Source organism: Leptonotus elevatus, chromosome 10 (assembly GCF_054856555.1).
Source record: "Leptonotus elevatus isolate MCC_2025b chromosome 10, RoL_Lele_1.0, whole genome shotgun sequence".
NCBI classification, from domain to species: domain Eukaryota; kingdom Metazoa; phylum Chordata; class Actinopteri; order Syngnathiformes; family Syngnathidae; genus Leptonotus; species Leptonotus elevatus.
Window position 1 is genome coordinate 5,188,365 of NC_141248.1, and position 20,768 is coordinate 5,209,132.

A 20,768-nucleotide genomic window follows, 5' to 3' on the forward strand; every position below is an offset into this window, starting at 1 on the left:
ATCAAAAATGACACAAATCAAAAGTCATATGTGGAAGTTGATTTTCAAAAATATTTTTTTTGTTTGTTTGTTTGTTCAAAAGGACCAATAAATACTTTATTTACAAAGAATCAAAATGTTCTCTCATTTCATTTCATATTTCATGGTACAGGTTTTATAGGGTTAAATAAGCATTTGTACTGTATGCACATCAAGGAACTTGAAGATAACGTGTAATAGTTCCGCTTGTCCTGAAACACACACCACTCTCTCGTTCTTTCAGTGAGATAGCATTTTATTAAGCAAATAATGACACAGTTCACAGTTTAATATACATTCAGGTCACCTATACAATACATTGATGGAGAAGTGCAGTCATGTAATCAGACATCAATGACATCCTGTTGCACTGGCCCAGGGGCCTCGCTTATGTCATCCATTTGACAACAAGCTACTTTGTTTCACTCTGATTTACTGTACAAATTAGCGCCTTGAAATCTTTGGTCGGTTAGGACAGTTTGTTCATCCTAACATCTTTTTTTTTTCCATTTAACCTTTATTTAACCTGGTTGGTCCCATTGAGATTAAAAACCTCTTTTTCAAGAGAGACCTGGCCAAGACAGGCAGCAGCAAAAGAACACAAAGTTACAGACATACAGTACAGAGTGGGACAAATTAAAAAAACAAATGTACAAAGTACTACATTTTGGATTCAATGATCAATAAAATTGTTCAAACAGCCAAGCTAAAAACATCGACACTGTATGGAAGCTGTTTCCATGTCTTTCAATTTAGATTTAAAAACATTTAAGGACACCGGTTCTTTGAGCTTTAAGTCATTCTGCAGAAGATTCCAGGCTGATGGTGCTGAGTACCCAAAAGCTTTTTTACCAATTTCTGTCCATACGTTTGGGACAGAGAGCAATAAGAGGTCCCGCGAACGCAATGAATACTGTCCGTTGCTTCTCTGCCTGATACAAACACAAAAATAGAGGGGAAGCAGTCCAAGAATTGCCTTTTAAATAAAGGTGTGCCAGTGAGATAGTCTGCGGGTCGACGATACAAGCCATCTGACCCGAGAGTATAACTCACAGTGGGGAATTAGAGCTTTACAATTCGTAATAAACCTCAGGGATGAATGATAAAGAGTATCTATTTGATGGAGACACTGTGCAGAGGCATGCATATATAAAAGATCACCATAGTCTAAAACAGATTTTTTTTTTTTTAAGATGCAGCGACAAGACACTTTTTTACATAAAAAGAAAAACAGCTTATTTCTAAAGTAAAAACCCAGTTTTAGCTTATGAGCCTTATGAACTTCATGTTTTGATACCTAATGTTCAATATCTCACAAGACACATTCTGCTGCTTCATTTGAATCAGTGACGCAACTTCAAATTTACACACTTTTGTGCAACTGGATAACACATTTCTCCATCAAAGCTTGCAATCAAACTGCAATAAAGTCCCTGTGGTGACCTACAGGGGTCACATGGGGTGGTTACAGGTAAACACTTCAATACTGCATTTTGGCATCATGGAAGTCCATACAACACATTTCATTCTTTGAATGAGCTATAAGGCGCTGAAATGACTGCATTGGATAAACTGTCTGGTTTGCACTTTCTGTAAGGCTATCATCAGTTTTCACACTCAAGGCTCTATTTTCGTGTGTGAGGTCTAATTTTTGCAGTCTAATTTTTGCAGACATAAGCAGCTGGCCTAGTTTAAAATAAAAAAAAAACTAATTTTGCGCCGTTGTGGGTGTGAACATAGCCAACTTTATGATTTTTAGACTATAATAATAATAATAATAATAATATGTTCATTTAATTAATTACTACAATGATTTAAAGGATTTCATGCATGTTATTGTCATATTGCGATGAGTGAAATATGATGACATCCCGCCCACATATGTCCATGGAGTGTACAGCCTTGATCAAATTCATCAAAACTCCTTTATACTATATGAGCCAATAGTTAGATGTGGTTCCAGCAGTCAGGTGCGCCGGGCACATGTCAAAGGAAATGCTAGAATGCTCACCATGACGCAGAGCGGTCTGCCAGTTTCCCAAACAGGCTAAATGAATTATGCACCAGCACGAAAATCAAGATGTGCCAGTTTTTAAGCTCGAGCGCAGCTGCACAATTTACGAATAAAGAGCCCTCAGTGTAAAGACAGGTCTTGGCAACATAACAATATCAAGCAGCACAGGGTATGACTAGGTTGGAGATGTAAAAATTAGGGATGTTTGATACCACTTTTTTCAGTATTAGTATTCACTCTTTGAGTACTCACCGATACCAAGTACCAATACCTCTAGTACTTTTGATATATAACATTTCATTTAACACAATGACAAAAAAAAGACCTTTCTTTCTGAAGCAGATGATGATTTGCCAATGTGTCAAACTGCTGTAGTATAGTGCCAACTACTGCTGAGGAGGACTTACTTAATGTCAGATTTTGTTTGCCTTATTGTATATAGTATTGGTGGCTGATATCGGCAGCCTCCACGTGTATTGATTCCTTAAAATAAGGCTAGTATCAGCACCGATACTGTTACCTGGTATCGGTACTTGCCCATCCCGTGTAAAAATACGCAAAAGTTTGAGGAATACTAAGTTATAAAGTCAGAACCCAGTGAAAAATATTGGATTTATTAATCACCTTAGTCATTTATGTTAAATTTCATTTTCAAAAATAATTTTTTTGTGCTCTTTATAAATATTTCCTCTTTCTGTATTGGTCATACATGAGAAACCAACAAACCAACAACATTGACCCTTTGAGCAAATGATCACAGACTTCACTGGTCATGGATATTAACACCAACATGTCTTCTTTTTTTCTTTTCATAACAACATTAAATCACACGTGAGGCAAAGCGGCAGCAGACTGGCATGGTGGGTGCAGACATACGCCCTGCCCCAAGTGTCCATGAGCAAGTCACAGAATTAAGCACTCGGAAAAAAGGGGTAAGAGTCGTTTCATAAAAAATCACCCAGTCGGTTTAACCAAGCAGATTTGGATTTTAATAAAAATGGGTGTTTTTGTTTATAGTGATGACACAAGACTAAATCTCATTTTTTAAGTCAATTGGGGAAGGGGTTTTGGAGCTACGGCCAATCAAATGGAGAATTTTTTGACAAAACGGGGCGTGGCAAAAAGGGGTATTGTTGGGAAAATAATTCAACAAGGATTGCAAATATGCAATCATTTAGAAGATTGGTGCATATTTGAGTAACTTCACCTTTTGACCTATAATTTGACCTTGGAATTGACCTTGTGGATCATGTGACCTTAACAAAAAAAAAATCATGAAATGTAATCTCTTACATGTTCTCTAAAACATATAACATTTTCAGAGAGGTTTTTTGTTTGTTTGTTTGTTTGTTTAGCAGCGATAAGGAGTTAAAGAATCCATACTCTCAGATATTCATGACAGGCAGTATGCATGGATAGCGTGGACCAAGGAGAATGGACCAACGAAGTGACTACAAGTACACCCAGTAACGCATGGTGGGTATGTGTGGGGTGGATGTGTTCGTGAAGCCTGGGTTTAATGTAATCCATTGGGTGTGAATGGCGACATCCTGTCGAGACTGATAACAGCATCGCAGTCCTCCAGGTCACACACGGAGTCGGTAGCGTTGTCATTATTGACAGTAAGCTGTGAAATCCTGTCAAAAGTGTCCTCGCATTCCACTACATTGGGGATCATGTTGACGTAGGCGTTGGCGATCTCCTTGTGGATCATGGTGTCTTGGTTGTAGGACACCATCTCGTTGCTGATGTTGACGGTTTCCACGGGCGTGTTGGAACAGAAGTAGTGACAGCCCAACAAGCTGGCGAAGGCTTTCCTGAACTCGGCGTTGAATGCGTAAATGATGGGGTTCAAAGACGAGTTGGTCCAGCCGAACCACACAAACACGTCAAAGGTGGTCTCGCTGACGCAAGGCAAGCCCGCGTCCTGGTCTGTGGGCGGCTTGTCACAGAAGGGAACCATGCAGTTGAGGATAAAGAAGGGCAACCAGCAACACACAAAGACACCCATAATCACCGAGAGGGTTTTGAACACTTTGGTTTCCCGCTTGATGGAGGTCTTCAAAGTGTTGTGGTGTTGGCACTCGAGTCTGTTTGTCCTGCAACTTTGCGCGTGTTCCGCAGCTCTCTCAAGAGAAGCTATTCTCCTAATTTGAATTTGGGCAATCCGGTATATCCGCGTGTAAGTCACTATCATAATTGCCACAGGGATGTAAAAACTAATCAAAGATGAGGAGATGGCATATTCTCGGCTCAGACTGGAGTCACAGTTCTCTTCAATCTGGTGACCCTGCACAGAGGCGTTGCTTGTCCCAGCCGCGTTGTCCCCGCTGGCTTTGTGCCAGTTGAGCTGGACCGGTATGAATGAAATGAGCACCGATAACGTCCAAGTGATGCTAATCATGACAAACGCAACTCTCTGAGTCATTTTCCTCTCGTAGCGAAAGGGACTGGAGATGGCCCAGTATCTGTCCACACTGATGATGCAAAGGTTGAGGATGGAGGCGGTGGAGCACATAATGTCAAAAGCCACCCAGATGTTACAGAAAGTGCCAAATGGCCAATATCCCGCCACCTCCGCCACAGCCTTCCACGGCATCACCAGCACAGCCACGAACAGATCCGACAGAGCCAGGGACACTATAAAGATGTTGGTCACTTTTGTCCGCAGGTGCCGTGAACGCAGCACCGCGGAGCACACCAAGATGTTCCCCAGAAGGGTCCACAGGATGAGGAGGAAAAGCAAACACCCGGTCACGGCGCGCAAAACCACTCCATCCCTCTCGCCGTCGCCCGTCGCCTCCGACTCGGTGCCGTTCCGCATGACCTCCCTGAGCGGCACCGGCATGGGGTCGGTCCCCTGCACGGACGAAAGATACTTGGCCGGGTTCTCCATGCGCCTCTTCAAGTGGCGCCGCAGCGCGCAGCCTCACGCGAAAGGACGGCCGCGGTCATTCCCACCGCTGTCTCACCGCATCGTGGAAGAGGGTTCGAAGTGAGCGCCAGGCGCGCGGATGTGCGGCGAGCTCATGTTGCAGCGTCGCCGGACCCGGTACTCTCACCCACCCACTCACTCCCTGCGTGAGAGCGCAAGGAGGGATTCCCACAGTCAGTGCTGCCAACTAAACACTGTCAGGTGCATCACGCCTCTTTTGGGCGTAGTGTATGCGCACTGCGTTAAGAACGGGGTGTGAGAAATCTTGCAACACTTCCAGGGGTTTCGTGTAAAAGATGTATCTGGTTCGCTAAAGGTTGGGAAACAACACGATAAAAGCTGAGGGGAGCTGTCCATGGTGACGACTTTGATATTGTGCGCTTCTGTGTAATAATTTTAATGTACATCATGTCTGGACAGAAGCTATTGAGTTGGAGAGTGTGTAGTCATTTCTTCGAGCCCTCTCGCTGTGTATGATAGCCTATTGAAAATTTGAATACTTTGAAATTTCTCTTTTAAAAGGAAAGTAAATGAACATTTGTTGTGAAAAGTACTCGTGCTCCATCAGGACATTACAATCTTTAAGCTGGAGTTGGAATATAATAACAATTAATAATATTCAACGTTTTTATTCCTGAATTCCATATTTTCGTTCAGTCTGAAGGTACAACCCTCATTAATGCAAACTACAGCTCACCCCCAAAAATCCCACAAAAAAATCAAAACGTGTTATCCTGTATAGTCTACCAATTTGAGAACTATAACTCAATGCATAAATATGATCTCAGCCAAGAAAGCACTCTCCAAATTATTTGTAGGAAATGTTTCCAAAAGTTAGTTAACCTTGAGATACTTTCAAACAACTTAGAGGAGGGAGGTGTGACCATGCATGCATGGCTCCAGGAGCAATCAATTACTTTTTGACCAATACACTAAAACACAGAGCTGTTTCACAGTGTGCCTCTCTGTGTGGTTCATTAAATCCTGGATGCATGTTTCCAAAAAAGACGTAATTTGTGAAGACTAATAAAATGTTCCCTCGAATTATTCAAATTTTTAATGAGATGTGTAAAAAACTATATATTTGCAGGGGCGTACAAAGGGTGAGACTGACGAGGCTGGGGCCCTAGGCATCCACGGGGGGCAGTCTGACCCCATACCACACACCTCATTCATACCCCCCTCGACGGTGTGCATTTGAGGAAAATTCAATAAAAATTCACCATGAACTGCAAAGGAAGGAATCCCACAGTCAGTCCACCTCACTTACCACTGTCAGGTGCACCACACTTCCTTTGTGTGTTGTGTTACGCATTGCGTTAAAAAAAAAGGTCTGCGAGGAAGCCTGCAACATTTCCTGGGGTTTCTCAACCAAAAAAAACACTTAATTCCATAGACAGAGGCTTATTCTTACTTGTGGTGAGTGTTTAACCCCTCCAGCATGTATCACCATTCACCACACAACCCTGCAGTGACAGGAATGATAGTATCGTGTAGGAGTGCAAAAGGTAATAACAAAAGTAAACAATAATACAATGGGGCAGAATAGATACACTTGGCAGTGATGAGAACATTCAGGAATAGAGCACACATCAGTGATTGACAAACATTAATGTGCCATGTGAGAGCATCAGGTGTGCCACAGGAAATGATCCAATTTCCCATAGTTGGTATGAATGTGTTATTTATAAACCGCAAATTATATACTGCATCTACCTCTGCCAGTAACGATAGCTCTCCAGCCTCAACAACAGGCAGTACAATTAAATGGTCTTCCATGATGGCACAAGGTTCAATTAAACTATTGGGACCCTGATTCTGCACCAAGTTAATTTGTGAGTAAATTGAAATGAGATCATTATTTCAGTATCGGTCATCCTAATTGGAGGATATTTTCTGCCCCCAACCCGCTTTATATTTCAAATAATCCAGACACAAAATACAAAAACATGAATTAGCCAACAGCTGTCCTGCAGTAAAAGTGATCCCTAAATATTGTCCAAAATACCAAAACATTTCTTTTTCATCTTTCTCTTGATATGATTTTGTCTTGCCTAATTGTTTGAAAAAAATGTTTTATAATATTATTGATGCTCTGAAGTTGTGTCGCTCAACATAAAAAATAAATAAATAAAATCGTTTTTGCCATCAAGAGGAAGAGGGGAAAAAAGGTGAGCTGCATGACTTAGCAGAAATCACATATTCAAGCTAGTGTTCTGACCATGCGTAGACCTAATGTAAGAAAGACATTATCCAAGTTTGTCTTTATTCCATAGCTATACTTGTTCTTGACCAATTGGCATTTGAGTGAACACAGGAATGTATTCTAAGCAAAAACTTTAACATTAGTATTGATTTGCAACTTTGTTACTGTATTTATATCAGGGCTGGACTGACACATACACACAAAGAAACAGCCCTGGCATTTTGACTTAGACCTGCCCACCTGCCATCAATAGTAAAACTCAAGCTTCCCCAATCCTGGTCCTCGAAGGCCGGAGTCCTGCAGGTTTTACATGTTTCCATACTCAACACACCTAATTTCTATAATCAGTTCATGAGCAAGCTCTGCAGAAGCCTGATAACGATCCTGATATTTAGAATCAGGTGAGTAGGAGGACGGAAACATCTAAAACCTGCAGGACTCCAGCCCTCAAGGACCAGGATTGGGGAAGCCTGCTGTATGGATTAATGGGCTGCTTCCTCTAATTGTGGGCCACCTCGTGAGGGTAAAATGGAGGAAAATAATAGCCCAATTAAATAGCAACGCATTGGCCTCTAAAGATGCCAGCCCACCAGACATTTGCCCTGAATGCCAGATGGTCAGTCCAGCCCTGATTTAGATTAATGCTAAAACTAAGTCATGAAATTTAACTTTAATTGTTATGGATTTATTCTGCAATATCTTTAAAATATTTGTCTTTGGGGGTCTGGTTGTGCCCAAAAGCAAAATATATGACATGACTAATAAAATATTTTATATTTAAAAAAAAAAAAGCATATAATTTGCCATCCATCCATTTCCAGAAACACTTATTTGTTTCGTTTGTTTTCCACTTTTTAAGTTGGTGCCTACATTTTCCACAAATTTTGGATTGACCTGCATATATTTGAGACATTTGTGTTTGCTGGTGTGTTGTGAGACTTTTTATTTATTTATTGTAAAATACTTTGTATGTACCTTGGTCCCATAAAGGTTGGGAAACAAAACACACGAAGAGACCAGTAGGGAACTGTCCATGGTGTTGAATTTGACATTTCGCTTACTTGTGCCACACAGCAAAAACTTCATATCCATAAAGGGAAAGTTTCAATTTAATGCTCAGTGTCTGGATGGAGGCCAAACAGGCAAAACCTTTTTTTTTTTCTTGCTTGCGCCACACCTGCAGGTTGAGTCACATTCACACTCCTATAGTGGACAAGCAATAACGCCCTGCGTCGTATGTGTGCGTCTGCGCCAAGGCAGTAGCCAAGTTACCGGCTTGCTTTGGGCACGTCACTGCTATTTTTAGAGCCGTCTGCGTGCCTGTCAAATCGGTCTGACACTACGTCAAAATAATCCCCCGGACACCCAATGCCAAATTCTCTGGAGTAACCTAATCTCGGAAATCATTTCAGGCAGTGCGATACACATTTTAGTCAAACATGGTCAGACCTAAGTAAATGTGTGAATAATAGAGGTAGTGAATGACATTTTAAAGTCACAGTGAAGTAAATTTCAAAACGTTAAACCTGCTGTTTTGTTCTTAATTACAGTTAGGCTACATTACCATTTCAATTATATGTTGTTTTTAGTTTATCTTTCCATTTGTATTGTATATAAACGTCTGTATTCCTACAGATTATCAATACCATTCAATTTCGGCATTGAGGAAAAGGCATTGTTAAAAAAAAAAAACATACATACACATCAAGTAGGCTATATTGGCACTGAAAAATACTGCATTGCAAAATAAAATGTTTTTACTTGTTTGGGGGTTATTATGTTTGTTTGTTTTCTCCAATGCAATGCCAAAAACTTTCACAGCAGTGTTTTGGTGTTTAGCGACATCGTGTGGTGGTTTTGTTTACTGGACAGGGACCGAATAAATACAGTCCACTCCAAATGTATTGGAACGGCAAGGTCAGTTTCTGTTTTTGTTGTCCTATATATTGAAGACTTTTGGATTTCAGATATTTTGATCTTCACTATCCAGTACAACAAAAAACAAAGGAATTAAATTACCATGCCTCTTCAGTACTTTGGGGGGGCTTAAGTCTGTGAGTCTGAGTCGACAACACAAACAACAGATTTGAGAACCTTTATGAACAAACACTATTTATTTTATCACTACTGTACAAACAATTTTATTTGAGCACCAGTTCATGTGATTTTCACATAAATCATGTCTCAGTCAATGTTGGAATCATGATTTTGATTATAAATATGTACAGAGATGATATACAAGCAATATTTTCCATGAAAAAAAAATAGAGAGTTTATGTTGGCACTTACTGAGATGATGGTAGGTAGCACCTGAGTGAGATTTTTTCCGGACATTAATCTATTATGTACTGTACATTACAAAAGTGTGTTACTCCACAAATTCCTGTCTAGATATCCTTGAGCAAGGCACTGAATCCCCATCAGTATATGAATTAACAAATTGTTGTCAGCATGCCACATAATAAGCCTGAAACTATTCTCATTCTGGAGTTTAGAAAACAATAACTAACAAGGATTTTGTTATGTTACAAACTTTCACCTGACAAGCACCAGATGTGAACAATATTCAACATGTTTCCTCCTCATCAGAACATAAACTCCATGTTTCCATTCAGTTTGGAGAGTATTAAACATTGCACTGCTAATTATGATACATTGGGATACAATGTACAATAAAACTAAAAAGCAAAACAGTGCTATGCTGTAACATTTTGAGAACTATAGTTTGAAGTATAAGGGTGGCACGGTGGTTGACTGGTTAGCACATCTGTCTCCCAGTGCAGAGGACGTGAGATCGAGTCCGGGCTTGGGCCTTCCTGGGTGGAGTTTGCATGTTCTCCCCGTGCTTGCGTGGGTTTTCTCCGGGTACTCCGGTTTCCTCCCACATTCCAAAGACATGCATGGCAGGTTAATTGAACACTCCAGATTGTCCATAGGTGTGATTGTGCCCTGCGATTGGCTGGCAACCAGTTCAGGGTGTACCCCGCCTACTGCTCGAAGCCAGCTGGGATAGGATCCAGCGACCCTTGTGAGGACAAGCACTTAAGAAAATGGATGGATGGATAGTTTGATGCATAAATGTTATCTCAGTCAAGAAGGCACTTAAATCAGGACACGTAGTTACTCAGATACTATAATATTCATATATTAAATGGTGTCAAAAGTTTTGGAACACCTTGCACATGGTACTGAGTTGATATTTGACCTTTGCGCCACAAAACTATATGGAACTTCTACCATAAATGAGAACATCATCCATAAATAATATGCACATTTGAAATGCATATCAGCTACAGGTCAAAGTGTGCACATTTGCACATTCTGGTTTTCTTCCCACATTCCAAGGACATGCATGGCAGGTTAATTGAACACTCCAGATTGTCCATAGGTGTGATAAAATAGTGCTATGAGACAATTGTTTTAGTATGTTGACTTGAGAATACAATCAAGTGCACATAGTGTGTGGCAACATAACAAAACAAGCATTTTTGTAAATGTAAGTAGTAGTAGTTAAAAACTGCACATTATGCAAAGACACAGATTAATATGTTGGAATTGTTCATCCTTAGGAATATACCGTATGTTTTGTTTGTTGTCACGGGTACTTTGAAGTCTGGTGAATGTGTGAGACATGCTGGGAAACACTCAAGAGAGCACTGGAAAGTATTATTGTACATTGTGTAACTTCTGCTTCTGGGTTAGACTCGGCGGAAGACCTCAAAAAGAGAAGCGACCGAGTGCATGCGGTAGAAAAGGTTTAAAGGAACCGCAAAATTGAGAGTTGCAGTCCATATGCTGAAGCCGAAGGCCTCCTGTTCCAACCCATTTTCGTACTGTGGCCGACAGCCAAAGGCGGGGAGGATCCACAGCTGGAAAAAAAAGCAGACATTTCTTTAGTAACCAGCTCTTAATGCTATAGAAAGCATAAAGAAATGTTTTTTTCTTCATTTAGCCCACCCAATTTAGAACAATCAAGACTGCTTGTCCTTGTGTTAAACATAAAGTGAAAGCATCAACTCTGGTCGTAATAGAACACCTTGGCAAAAATAAAAAATGCTTTTTTTTTTTTAGTTCAGGAAATAGTTAAAAGGAACAGTAAGGAAGATCTATAGTTTGCCAGTGAGCTGGAAAACAAAGAAACCCTTTGTGAGATACAGCTCAACATAGGGAATTTGATATCTTGGCTCTGTCAGATAGCATCAAACTTCACCATAAGTGTGCTTGCTGACTCATCTATTCTTCAAGAGCTTCATTCACATTGTAGTATAAAAATGTCAGTTCATCAACGACCAACGACACCAAAGTCGACCAACAACTGTGCTTACAGTGGAGATATTTGTTACCATTTGGCAGAGTGAGCTGGTTTCCTTCATAATTTTTTTTTGCATATTTTATTGGCAATTTAATTTTTTTGCAGACTTTTTTTAACCTGTTATTTGCTGAAAACTCACCTATTTGCTGGTGTCAGGTCAAAGCAATACAAGTATTGCTTTGGCAAATATGTGAGTTTTCAGCAAATAACAGAGGTTGAAAAAAAAAGTTGAATTAAGTTGAGGAATTTTATTTAGACAACATAACATCAGGGGGGGGGGGTGTTTACTGGTGAAATTGACTCTGAAATTAGAGATGGACTATATTTTTTCATGGCTGATACTGATACTTATTATTTGTACTCAAGGAGGCCGATAAGCGATATTTGGAGCTGATATTCATTTTTAGTAAAAGGGAAAACATTTGTGTGAAAAAAAATGTTTTTTAACCTAACCCCAACTTTTTTTAATGTATGTATTTTTTACTTGTATTTTAGTATTTTATTGACTGTTTTTTTATGGTTTGTTTTACTAGATTTTATTTGTATGATAGTGCATCAATCTCAATGTGCAGCACTTTAGAAACGCTTGTTTGTAAAATGTGCTATAGAAATAAAGTAGATTGGATTGGATAAAAATGCTAACAAAAAGTTCAGGGAGCGCCAAGGGTCATCAGCATGTCTTAAAATGCTAAATGAAAACGTAAGCAATTTAATAGCTCCTAGGTTTCTACAGTGAATACAAATGTCCAAAATGTCAAAATAACTGAAGCGTGAACATTTTAAATAAATAAATAAATAAATCCATGGAGCTCAGTTGACACAATTTTAAATTGACATCGTATCGGCTGTCAGAATTTGTGTTTTTTTTTTTTACAAAAGGTTGATGCCGATATTTGTCAAAATGCCAAATATTATCGCCAATAATGGGCCCGGCCAATAAGCAGTCCATCCCTAACTGAAATATGCCGGCAGGTCTGAAGTGCTTACCGAGATGTTGCACATAATCAAGAAGACAGCGATATTCTTCAGGATTTGCCTCTTGATATTTGGAGCGTTGGCCACTTGGTTTCCAAAAGGCTTCGGCACTTCGGATAATTTGTACATCTGTCCGCTCTCTTCCTGCTCGTTCTCCATGGCGACACAAGCCCTGTCCGGTGTGTCGTAGGCTCGGTTGAAAATGCCATTATAAGGTGGGGCCAAAGAGGAAGTCACTGAGTAGATTTCAGGTGAAGCCACTAATTCGGTGTCACCCCGCCCGGCGTCGTCCTGCCGGCGGTAGAGGGATTCTATGATGAAGAGGTTCTGGATGCACTTCTCTAATACAACAAGCAGAGAATAGATCAAATTGGTCCAGCGATAAGGGGGACTGCTGTTGGCTCCCAGCACGGCTACTATGCTGCACCAGGACATGAACCAGGAGCCAATAGATGATCCAAAAAGCAGCTCTGTGTCCAGCTGCCTCGATGGGTTCTTTGAGGTGTCTGGTGCCATGTGATCTGCTCGGTAAATGAGCAAACCTGAAGCACAGGCAGAGCACATAAACACCAGCATGATGATGCCGTAGATGTAGAACATGGAAATGGCTGACCGCCGCGTTTGAGCAGAACCCTCCATGTGTGTTATGTAAACCACCAGAATGCCGATGGTACTGGCAAGGGCAACTAGACCCAGAATGGGGCCCAAGGTCAACCCTTGGGTTTTAGTGGCTAGTCGTTTTTGATTTGAAGAAAGGTCAATGGTCCTTCCAATGTTCTTCCACATGACAAAGAGCATGGCGGAGACAAAGATGTGATATTCAATGTTGAAGGGATAAAGATAGTAGAGGCTGCTGGAGAACATGGAACAAGTGCTGGTGGTGCAGTTACAGTGAGGCTCGGTGTGAACTGAAAAGTCAAAAACACACAAAATGGTTTCAGGATAACTACACAGCAGTATTATACACATAATATAATAATTAACAAAATCATCTTTACTTATTCACTCATAAACATGGGTTTTGCTAGAATTTTGCAAAAAAGTAATGCGAGCATGGAACTTATGTAAACAATACTGCGATTGCAGCAGTACAATTTACAGAGAGATTATATTTAAGGTACTTCCAAAGCAATCAGGCAAAATATTGAATATTAAAATAGTTTCAGTCTAGCATGCAGGCTGTTTATGGATGTGTTACAGGATTCAATGTTGTTTGTTGGGAGTATGTCATGACTCAGTTAACGCCTACAACTTATCACTTCAAAAGATTAGTCTCTATCAACTGTGAGTTGATGCTACCATAACATTACTACCTCAGCAGAGCCAGAAATTTATTTCCATTTCTCTTTATTAACTCATTCACTCACAGCCATTTTCACTGAAGCAACCCCCTTCGCTACCGCTATTTTACTGGATTTTGAGAAGAATATTGTGTTCTACTGCTACAAAAACATGGAACCGACCAAAAGAAAGATTAGAGTCTCTTCTTTCATCAGGAAAAAAAAGTATATTTGTATCTGTTTCTGTTTTGCAGCAATTAGCATTATAATATAGCTAAGTTTTATCAATATTCACATTCCTGGTATAAACACTGACAAAAAGAACGTTTTGCAACATGGCTGATCTCTTATAGTCTGCTGCCATCTGCTGGCCGTTTTTTGTAAGTACCATTGCTTTAAACCACCTCTTCATGTCAGAAGCTGCATCAAAGCCTTCTGTATGCTGCTGCATAAAAAAAACATTTTCAAAATGTGTAAATAGGTTTTTGGGAGTGAAGGACAAAGTATTAAAAAACGTCTTTACACATTTTTGGGTTTGTATGAGTTGAAATAATGAAAAAATGACAAGTTTATTTAAGAAACTAATTTTGATGAGAGCACAGTACGGAATTGTGCTTGATTTTAATATAATCAGAGAGAAGACTGGTTTTAATGACATGAAAGTAATCTAAATTCCCCCTTTGACTATGTTCACATGCAGTCAATATTCGGGTTAAGGTCCACATTCTAGTTTCTTAAACATTCGGGGTAACCCGCTCACATGCGTGAGCGAACAGTTCCACCCGCATACATATCCCAATTTAATACAATCGCACGCCATTACAATAATAATTATAATTGTCATTTCCGCTTTTAACTTTGTACAGTGCAAAAAAGACACTATAATTTTATGTCATTCACCACACTAATAAAGTCGTCGGGTTCCTCCTCGCTCCAAAGTGGCATTTACGCCATAGAGAGAAAATAACGTGAAAACGCAACAAAGAATCGATGTATTCAAGTTAGGCTCGTTTAGCGAGTAGCAACATAAGATGGCTGCTGCACATACAAATACTTCAGACCATAATTCCTTGTGAATAGAGCATGTGCAGAACAAAAACCAAAATTCAATTCAAAGGAGTTACCCCAATCTTATTCAGTTTTTTTAAACAAACAAACAAGCTCATATTTGGGTTTTTGTGCATTACCATGGCCTTTCAAAACCCAAATATTGCCCAAATATTTGGGTTTTGAAAGGGTTATTGACTGCATGTAAACAGTCCATGACTAGTACTCCCACAAAGTTCCTCCTTTCATTTGCTCCACACAAACTTTAACCTAACCTTACCTTAACACTACCCTGCTATGGTTGTACCTCTGCTATCTTACGATCCTCTTCACAAACTCAGCAATGCATCCCCACCTACCTCAAACCCCCTCCTCCCAGAGTCACCACTACAGGCCTGCACCCTTTAATTAAAAAGGGAACCGTCAGGGTGCAGCCATCCTGACAGTCAGCCGGATATGAGGCGTACCACCTAAACCCTACAACCCTCGGCTTAGATGTATCAGTTACTGTAATTGCAGCACCCTTGGGAGTAAGCAGCCTGGGATAAAGCCGTGTGAGGTCAAGCGGGGGGGTTGTCAAGGAGGGTGGCGGTGGCCGAAGTGTGTCGAAAAAGCCTGGAGAGGGAAACCTAATCAAGAGAATTTGGACACGAAAAAGACCTGCCGGGCTGGCAAGCTCACCTGCCTTCCCCTCGCTAACCCTTCCCTCCTTCCTTTTTTCTTACATCCATTGAGGCATACTCTCAATTGAACTATTGTACTGTTCATCCATGTACAAGCCAACAATCAACCCGTACCTATAGTGAGGTTTCCATAGCCCAGGGCGGAGAGCCTTCTTTTATGGTTGTTCAAGAAGTGCTCGGCTTCTGACATCACACCATTGGACCAGAGGAGGAGGTTGGTAAAGACTGCATGGATGACACCAAATCTGAAAACAAGGTTCATGTCAAGTGCATGCATTGGAAGATAAGATGATTTTGGTACAGTACAATCCACATACCTCTCTAATGTTTCAAAGCTCTTGATGACATCCTTGATGTGAAACCAGAGAAAGTGCACCTAATCACAACAACATAACGCCATTACAGATGAAATGCTAACAAAATATTAACAAAACTACCTAAATCATTCAATTGTCACACAAACAATGCTCTATAAACTAACTCACACTTAAAACTTACCTGTGCTATGGTGTGACTTGCATGGATGACAGGATACACCCCGAGAATAGCCGACACACAAGACTGATATCCAACATAATATCCAATTCGGAACACGTCCATAATCATTGAGAGGAATGCAAGAAGAGTCAAACCACCTATGGGGAAATCAGAAATGAAGGTAGAGTCACATGCATCTGCAGTCAGTACATACACATCCAAACTTTTAATAATACCGCACATAAGTTCATATCAGTGTCTTATACTTACATATTAATAGTAGAAATAGTCATAAAGAAAATAACTGTATTTTGCGGTGACAATTGCGACTCAACATGTTATACGTGAAGTAAACCGTGAACAATTTGTTGAAAAACATGCACACTTTGAGCTATATGAAAACATCAGTACATATTCAAACTATAAAAAGAAGAATTTAGAATGTTTTGCTTTACTTAGTTACATTGTAGACAAAATATTATCAATACCTTTCAGGATGAGAGATCATTTCTACCAGTGGTAACAGCAAAATACAAAAATTATTTGTCACTGTACTTACAAGAGTTTTCAGGTATCTACTTTACATGCGTATTTTTTTTTTTTATGATTTTTTTTTTCATTTGTACTCCCAGTCCCAACATTTGAAAACAGTACAGCAGTGTTTCTCAACCCCGGTCTTTGGGGCACACTATCCAGCCTGTTTTCTATGGCTCCATATTCCAACGCAGCTGATTCCAAAGACAGCTCATCAGCAAGCTCTGGAGAAGCCTGATAACGATCCTCAGCTGCGTTGGAATAGGGAAATATGAAAAACAGGCTGGATAGTGTGCCCAAAGGACCATGGTTGAGAAACACTGCAGTACAGTACTCTATACATTTTACTTCTGACTTCAACAAAGTAGGTTTGTTACTTTTGTCAACCTCCGCAAACGATAACACAAAGTGTTAAAAATGTGCACAGTAATTGGAAAGTGGTTGAGTCAACCATGGGTGAGATCTTGATTGATTGAGATATTGGGGTCTTATAAGGTAGAAAAAACAGGGACCGCAGCGACAAAGAGGAATGTCAACCAGAGGCATTAACGACCTTATTTATGGAAAATTGTTTGATGCTGTTTGCTCTAAAAATGAATTATGGTTCTTGTATTCAAAAATTCTGCCTCTAATCGGAAAAGAAGAAAAAATGCTCATTAGCCAATTTAGTTGTTCATTGTTATAACCGACAACATCAAAGAATTCTCTACAATAAGGCAATGGCTGGGGAATATCTTGCTACTTGGTTAGTTTTCCTCCATGTCACTGCTGTACCTGTTTTTCTCCCATGTAAATCCCCAAGATCTCAATCAATCAAGATATTAACCCCAGTTGACGTTTGCTTTCTCTCTTTGAGTCTTTATGTTGTGTTGTCATCCGTGGAAGTTGAAAAAAAGTAACCAACTCATTTTGACAAAGGAGTTGAAATGTGCTCAAATGTAGACAGTAAAATAAGATGTTTAAGGAGCTTACAGATACCTGACCAAGACCAGCTGAAGCTTCATACAAGTAGGCCTATCCAGTGTCGACATATCCTGTTGCAAAACTCACCTCTGATCCAGCATGTGGTGGCATGGACATCCTTCTCAGTGCGCGTCTTCTTGTGTCTGCTCCGCACCAGCATGTACCACAGCATCCAGACGAGCTGGAGGATCATGAGGCAGGTGACGAAGGACAACAGGTGGTCTTCCTTGACAGAAGGGCTGTGGTGGGCCAGGGCCAGCATGAGCGCTGCTCCAATCAACAGCACATTGGTCCCATATTGTCCACTCAGGATCTCTGCGTTCTTCCTGGGGTAATCTTCAGCCAAATTCAGCTTCAGCTTAGTCCAAATTTTTTTTTCGTTCTCCGAGCTGGAGGATGACGATGAGCTGTTGCAGTATTTGTTCAGACACATAACATCCAAGCTGTTATGCTCCACCATAGTGGGAGACATGGCTCTATAGAGTGTGGGGAAACGTGGAGTCAACGCACGTGTGTCTGGGGGCTACCAGGTGCAGTCTTGTAATGGGACAGAGTACAAGTACTTTGTTACAATAATTAAGTACAACTTGGTATTTATAATCCTGGCAACTTTCACTCCACTACATTTCCTAAGTAAAATTTTTACTTTTACTCTGATACAATCTTCATTACTCTTTACCACAAAATAAAATCCCAAATCTTGTTTAAGTAACGCAGAATACTACCTGTCCAACGAGACATACAATAGGCTACAAAGTGATGGAATTTAAGATATAAGCACCTCCTGCCTGCGCTGCTGGTCACACATTTCCAGCAGCAGATGCTGACATCTAATCAGTTATCATGAGCTTGTTTAGGGCATATGGGTCAATGAGGGCCAGGCTAACGTGCACTAGCTAACTTCGCTCATTAACCTGCAGCATACCTTTAACTATAGCACAGATGTAAGATAAAGAAATAAAAAAAATTAATCAAAATGTAAACAAAATTATAAGCACTAACTTAAATTTTTTTAATGACTTTTATATGCACTTTTGAGACGTTATAAGTACAACAAATATTAGCTGTTAATATTTTTACTCAAAGGTGACCTTAACTTCTTTCAAAGTTACTTTCTGTTAAAGATTTGAGTACTTTTACTCAAGTATCGCTTACAGATACTTTATACAAGACTGAAGGTAGCACTCAAAAAACGCTCGTTCAGCGGCCACTTTCAATGGCATCTTACAAAAGCCAAGTATTTCCCCGCGGGTAACGGGGGCATGTCATTCATTAAACAACAACAAATAAAACCAATAACTTTAACCTTTGTCGAACCCTGATCACAAATAATTATCCCCAATGTAAAAGTTCGAATGATGTCCACGTCCAGCTATTGATTGCATCTGTCCCTCCGAGTGTGCTGCACTCTTCATTCCCATGTGGCGATCAGATGTTAAACGGCGCCGTTATCACGAGGTGAAGAACAAGTACGAGTTCCAAAAGACAACAACAAAATGCTAAGACGTCGTCCAGCTCCGGTTGCATGCGAGCCTGTGATGGTCATGGTGGTCGACCGCAAGGCTTCAAGATAAGGAGCGTGGGGGGTGGGGGGATAAGGATCATATGGACAGATTCACAGTAGACATGTACTAGTGGATGTCCGAGGGGAAAAGGTATTTGACGTCAGCGGGGTGGGGTTAGGTGGGGTTAAATTTGCCTAACAATAGAAGGGGATGTAGTGATTAATGGAGTGTAGTTTGGTGGGATGTTCATGAGATCCCTTTTAATCAATCATTGTACACCTTTTCTGGAATTACGAGACATGTGATTTTCAAATAAGTAAATATATAGTCAACTTTGCCGGGGGGTTTTCAGCAATAAACAATAGACTACTACGCATGTAATCTTGTTTCCAAGTAGATAGACAATCTGTAGGCTAGCTTACCCCCAGGTGACTCAGTTTAATCATTAAGAATAACCATCAGGGGTGAGGGAGAGCCTACATTCTATTATTGTCTGCTAACTTTAATGAACCACTGATTGTCTGAACATGATGACATTTTCAAATGATTAGATTAGCTCGTTTGTATTCAAGCTTTCAAGTCCATCTCACAGTAGCATAAAAACTGCAATACCGATTAAAAAAAAAAGTTAGGTTCGGTGTAACATTTAAAGTAGCACTAAGGCACTTTTCAATCTTAATCAAATATTTCCATAACTCTTCTGATGAAACAGACCATGGCCTGAGGGGGTCTGCATCATTTTTACTGGCACTAAGCAACTTTGAAGAGGATGGTAGGAATGCTGCCACATAAAAAAAAATTGCTGAATGCTTTATGGCATACGTTACTTCCCCCTTTCCCCATTCGTTTGAATGTTGACACACAATTAATGCATTTATGGCAGAAGCTGCAAAATAACTAAAAAGTTTTGTGAGGAGACAAAAAAGAAAAATGAAAGCTACCCGGATGAAAGGACAGTCATCAACATTGGTGTGAGCTCAAAAACGACGCAAAGTGCTTGTCCTCATGGGAAATATGGTCTTCCTTCAGGCATAACATTACCGCTTTTGTCCATATGGCGCCGCCATAATCAACGTACACTGAAAGTTCCTTAGTGTTGCTTTAAAGCAAAGTGGCTGGTGAAATTAAAAGTCAGTGGTGCGCTTATTACAATAACGGTAGCTCCAAGTTAATTTAGTGTTGTCTGAAACCAGTCACTATCAGTGGTCACACTTTTTAGCCAAGTTCCAAGCTGATAACACAATCTGTAGGCCTAGGCCTTACCATACCATCTTGCAATAGTCTTGTGGTTGTAGTTGGTAATGGTGTAGAATTCCACTACACTTTTGGTGTAGCCAAAACAAGTTAAACATGCTATGCTCAGCCATATTACCAGTTCCTAATGATATCCTCCTGGCAAATGGCAGTGGAGACTATGCCGGTTCTCAATATGAACAACGTGGAGTACCGTTTTGTGAAATCGCCAAGTACGGTCTTTCTAAGAACGTACTTGAGAATGTTCTTCTTACTACAACAGACATCTGGTGTGGTGGAGGAGACTTGCATTTGTTGGTAGAGATATTGTTGTGTCTGTGTGTGTAGTGCGCTGAGTTGGTCATTTCCACACACTGTAAAAGCAGTAACCAATTTCCTATTCATTGTTTCTGGGGTCTCTCACGTTTTACAAATAGATTAAGATGTTAAAAATCAGTATATGTGTACCCCACTTAAAGGTGTTGGAGCACAGAAATAAGCACATCACAGCGACAACAATAATGGTCACTGTTATTTGAGTGAATTTTAATTAGCTGACAGCTACAGTATGTTGAGGTAGCAGCAT

General features: G+C 40.2%; 3 protein-coding genes across 4 annotated transcripts in view; all 3 read right to left on the reverse strand.

Annotated features, from left to right (window-relative positions):
* Positions 1-253: 253 nt before the first annotated feature.
* drd5a (dopamine receptor D5a) lies at positions 254-5,167 on the reverse strand. The gene has a single exon (XM_086087921.1). The coding sequence runs from the start codon at positions 4,926-4,928 to the stop codon at positions 3,549-3,551; it is 1,380 nt and encodes a 459-aa protein (XP_085944047.1). The 5' UTR covers positions 4,929-5,167; the 3' UTR covers positions 254-3,548.
* A 4,219-nt stretch (positions 5,168-9,386) lies between these two features.
* Positions 9,387-19,510, reverse strand: otop1 (otopetrin 1). The gene is made up of 6 exons (XM_086087214.1): positions 17,532-19,510; positions 15,969-16,105; positions 15,788-15,846; positions 15,585-15,715; positions 12,473-13,368; positions 9,387-11,042 (listed from the first exon to the last, which is right to left on the reverse strand). Exons 1-6 carry the CDS (start codon positions 17,914-17,916, stop codon positions 10,872-10,874), a joined length of 1,779 nt encoding a protein of 592 aa, XP_085943340.1. The 5' UTR covers positions 17,917-19,510; the 3' UTR covers positions 9,387-10,871.
* Positions 19,511-20,749: 1,239 nt separating this feature from the next.
* Positions 20,750-20,768, reverse strand: part of tmem128 (transmembrane protein 128) — a 15,783-nt gene continuing 15,764 nt past the window's right edge. For both annotated transcript variants that reach the window (XM_086087478.1, XM_086087477.1), the window contains exon 5: positions 20,750-20,768. This exon is cut by the window's right edge and continues 285 nt beyond it. The gene's annotated coding sequence lies outside the window, so the exon portion shown is untranslated.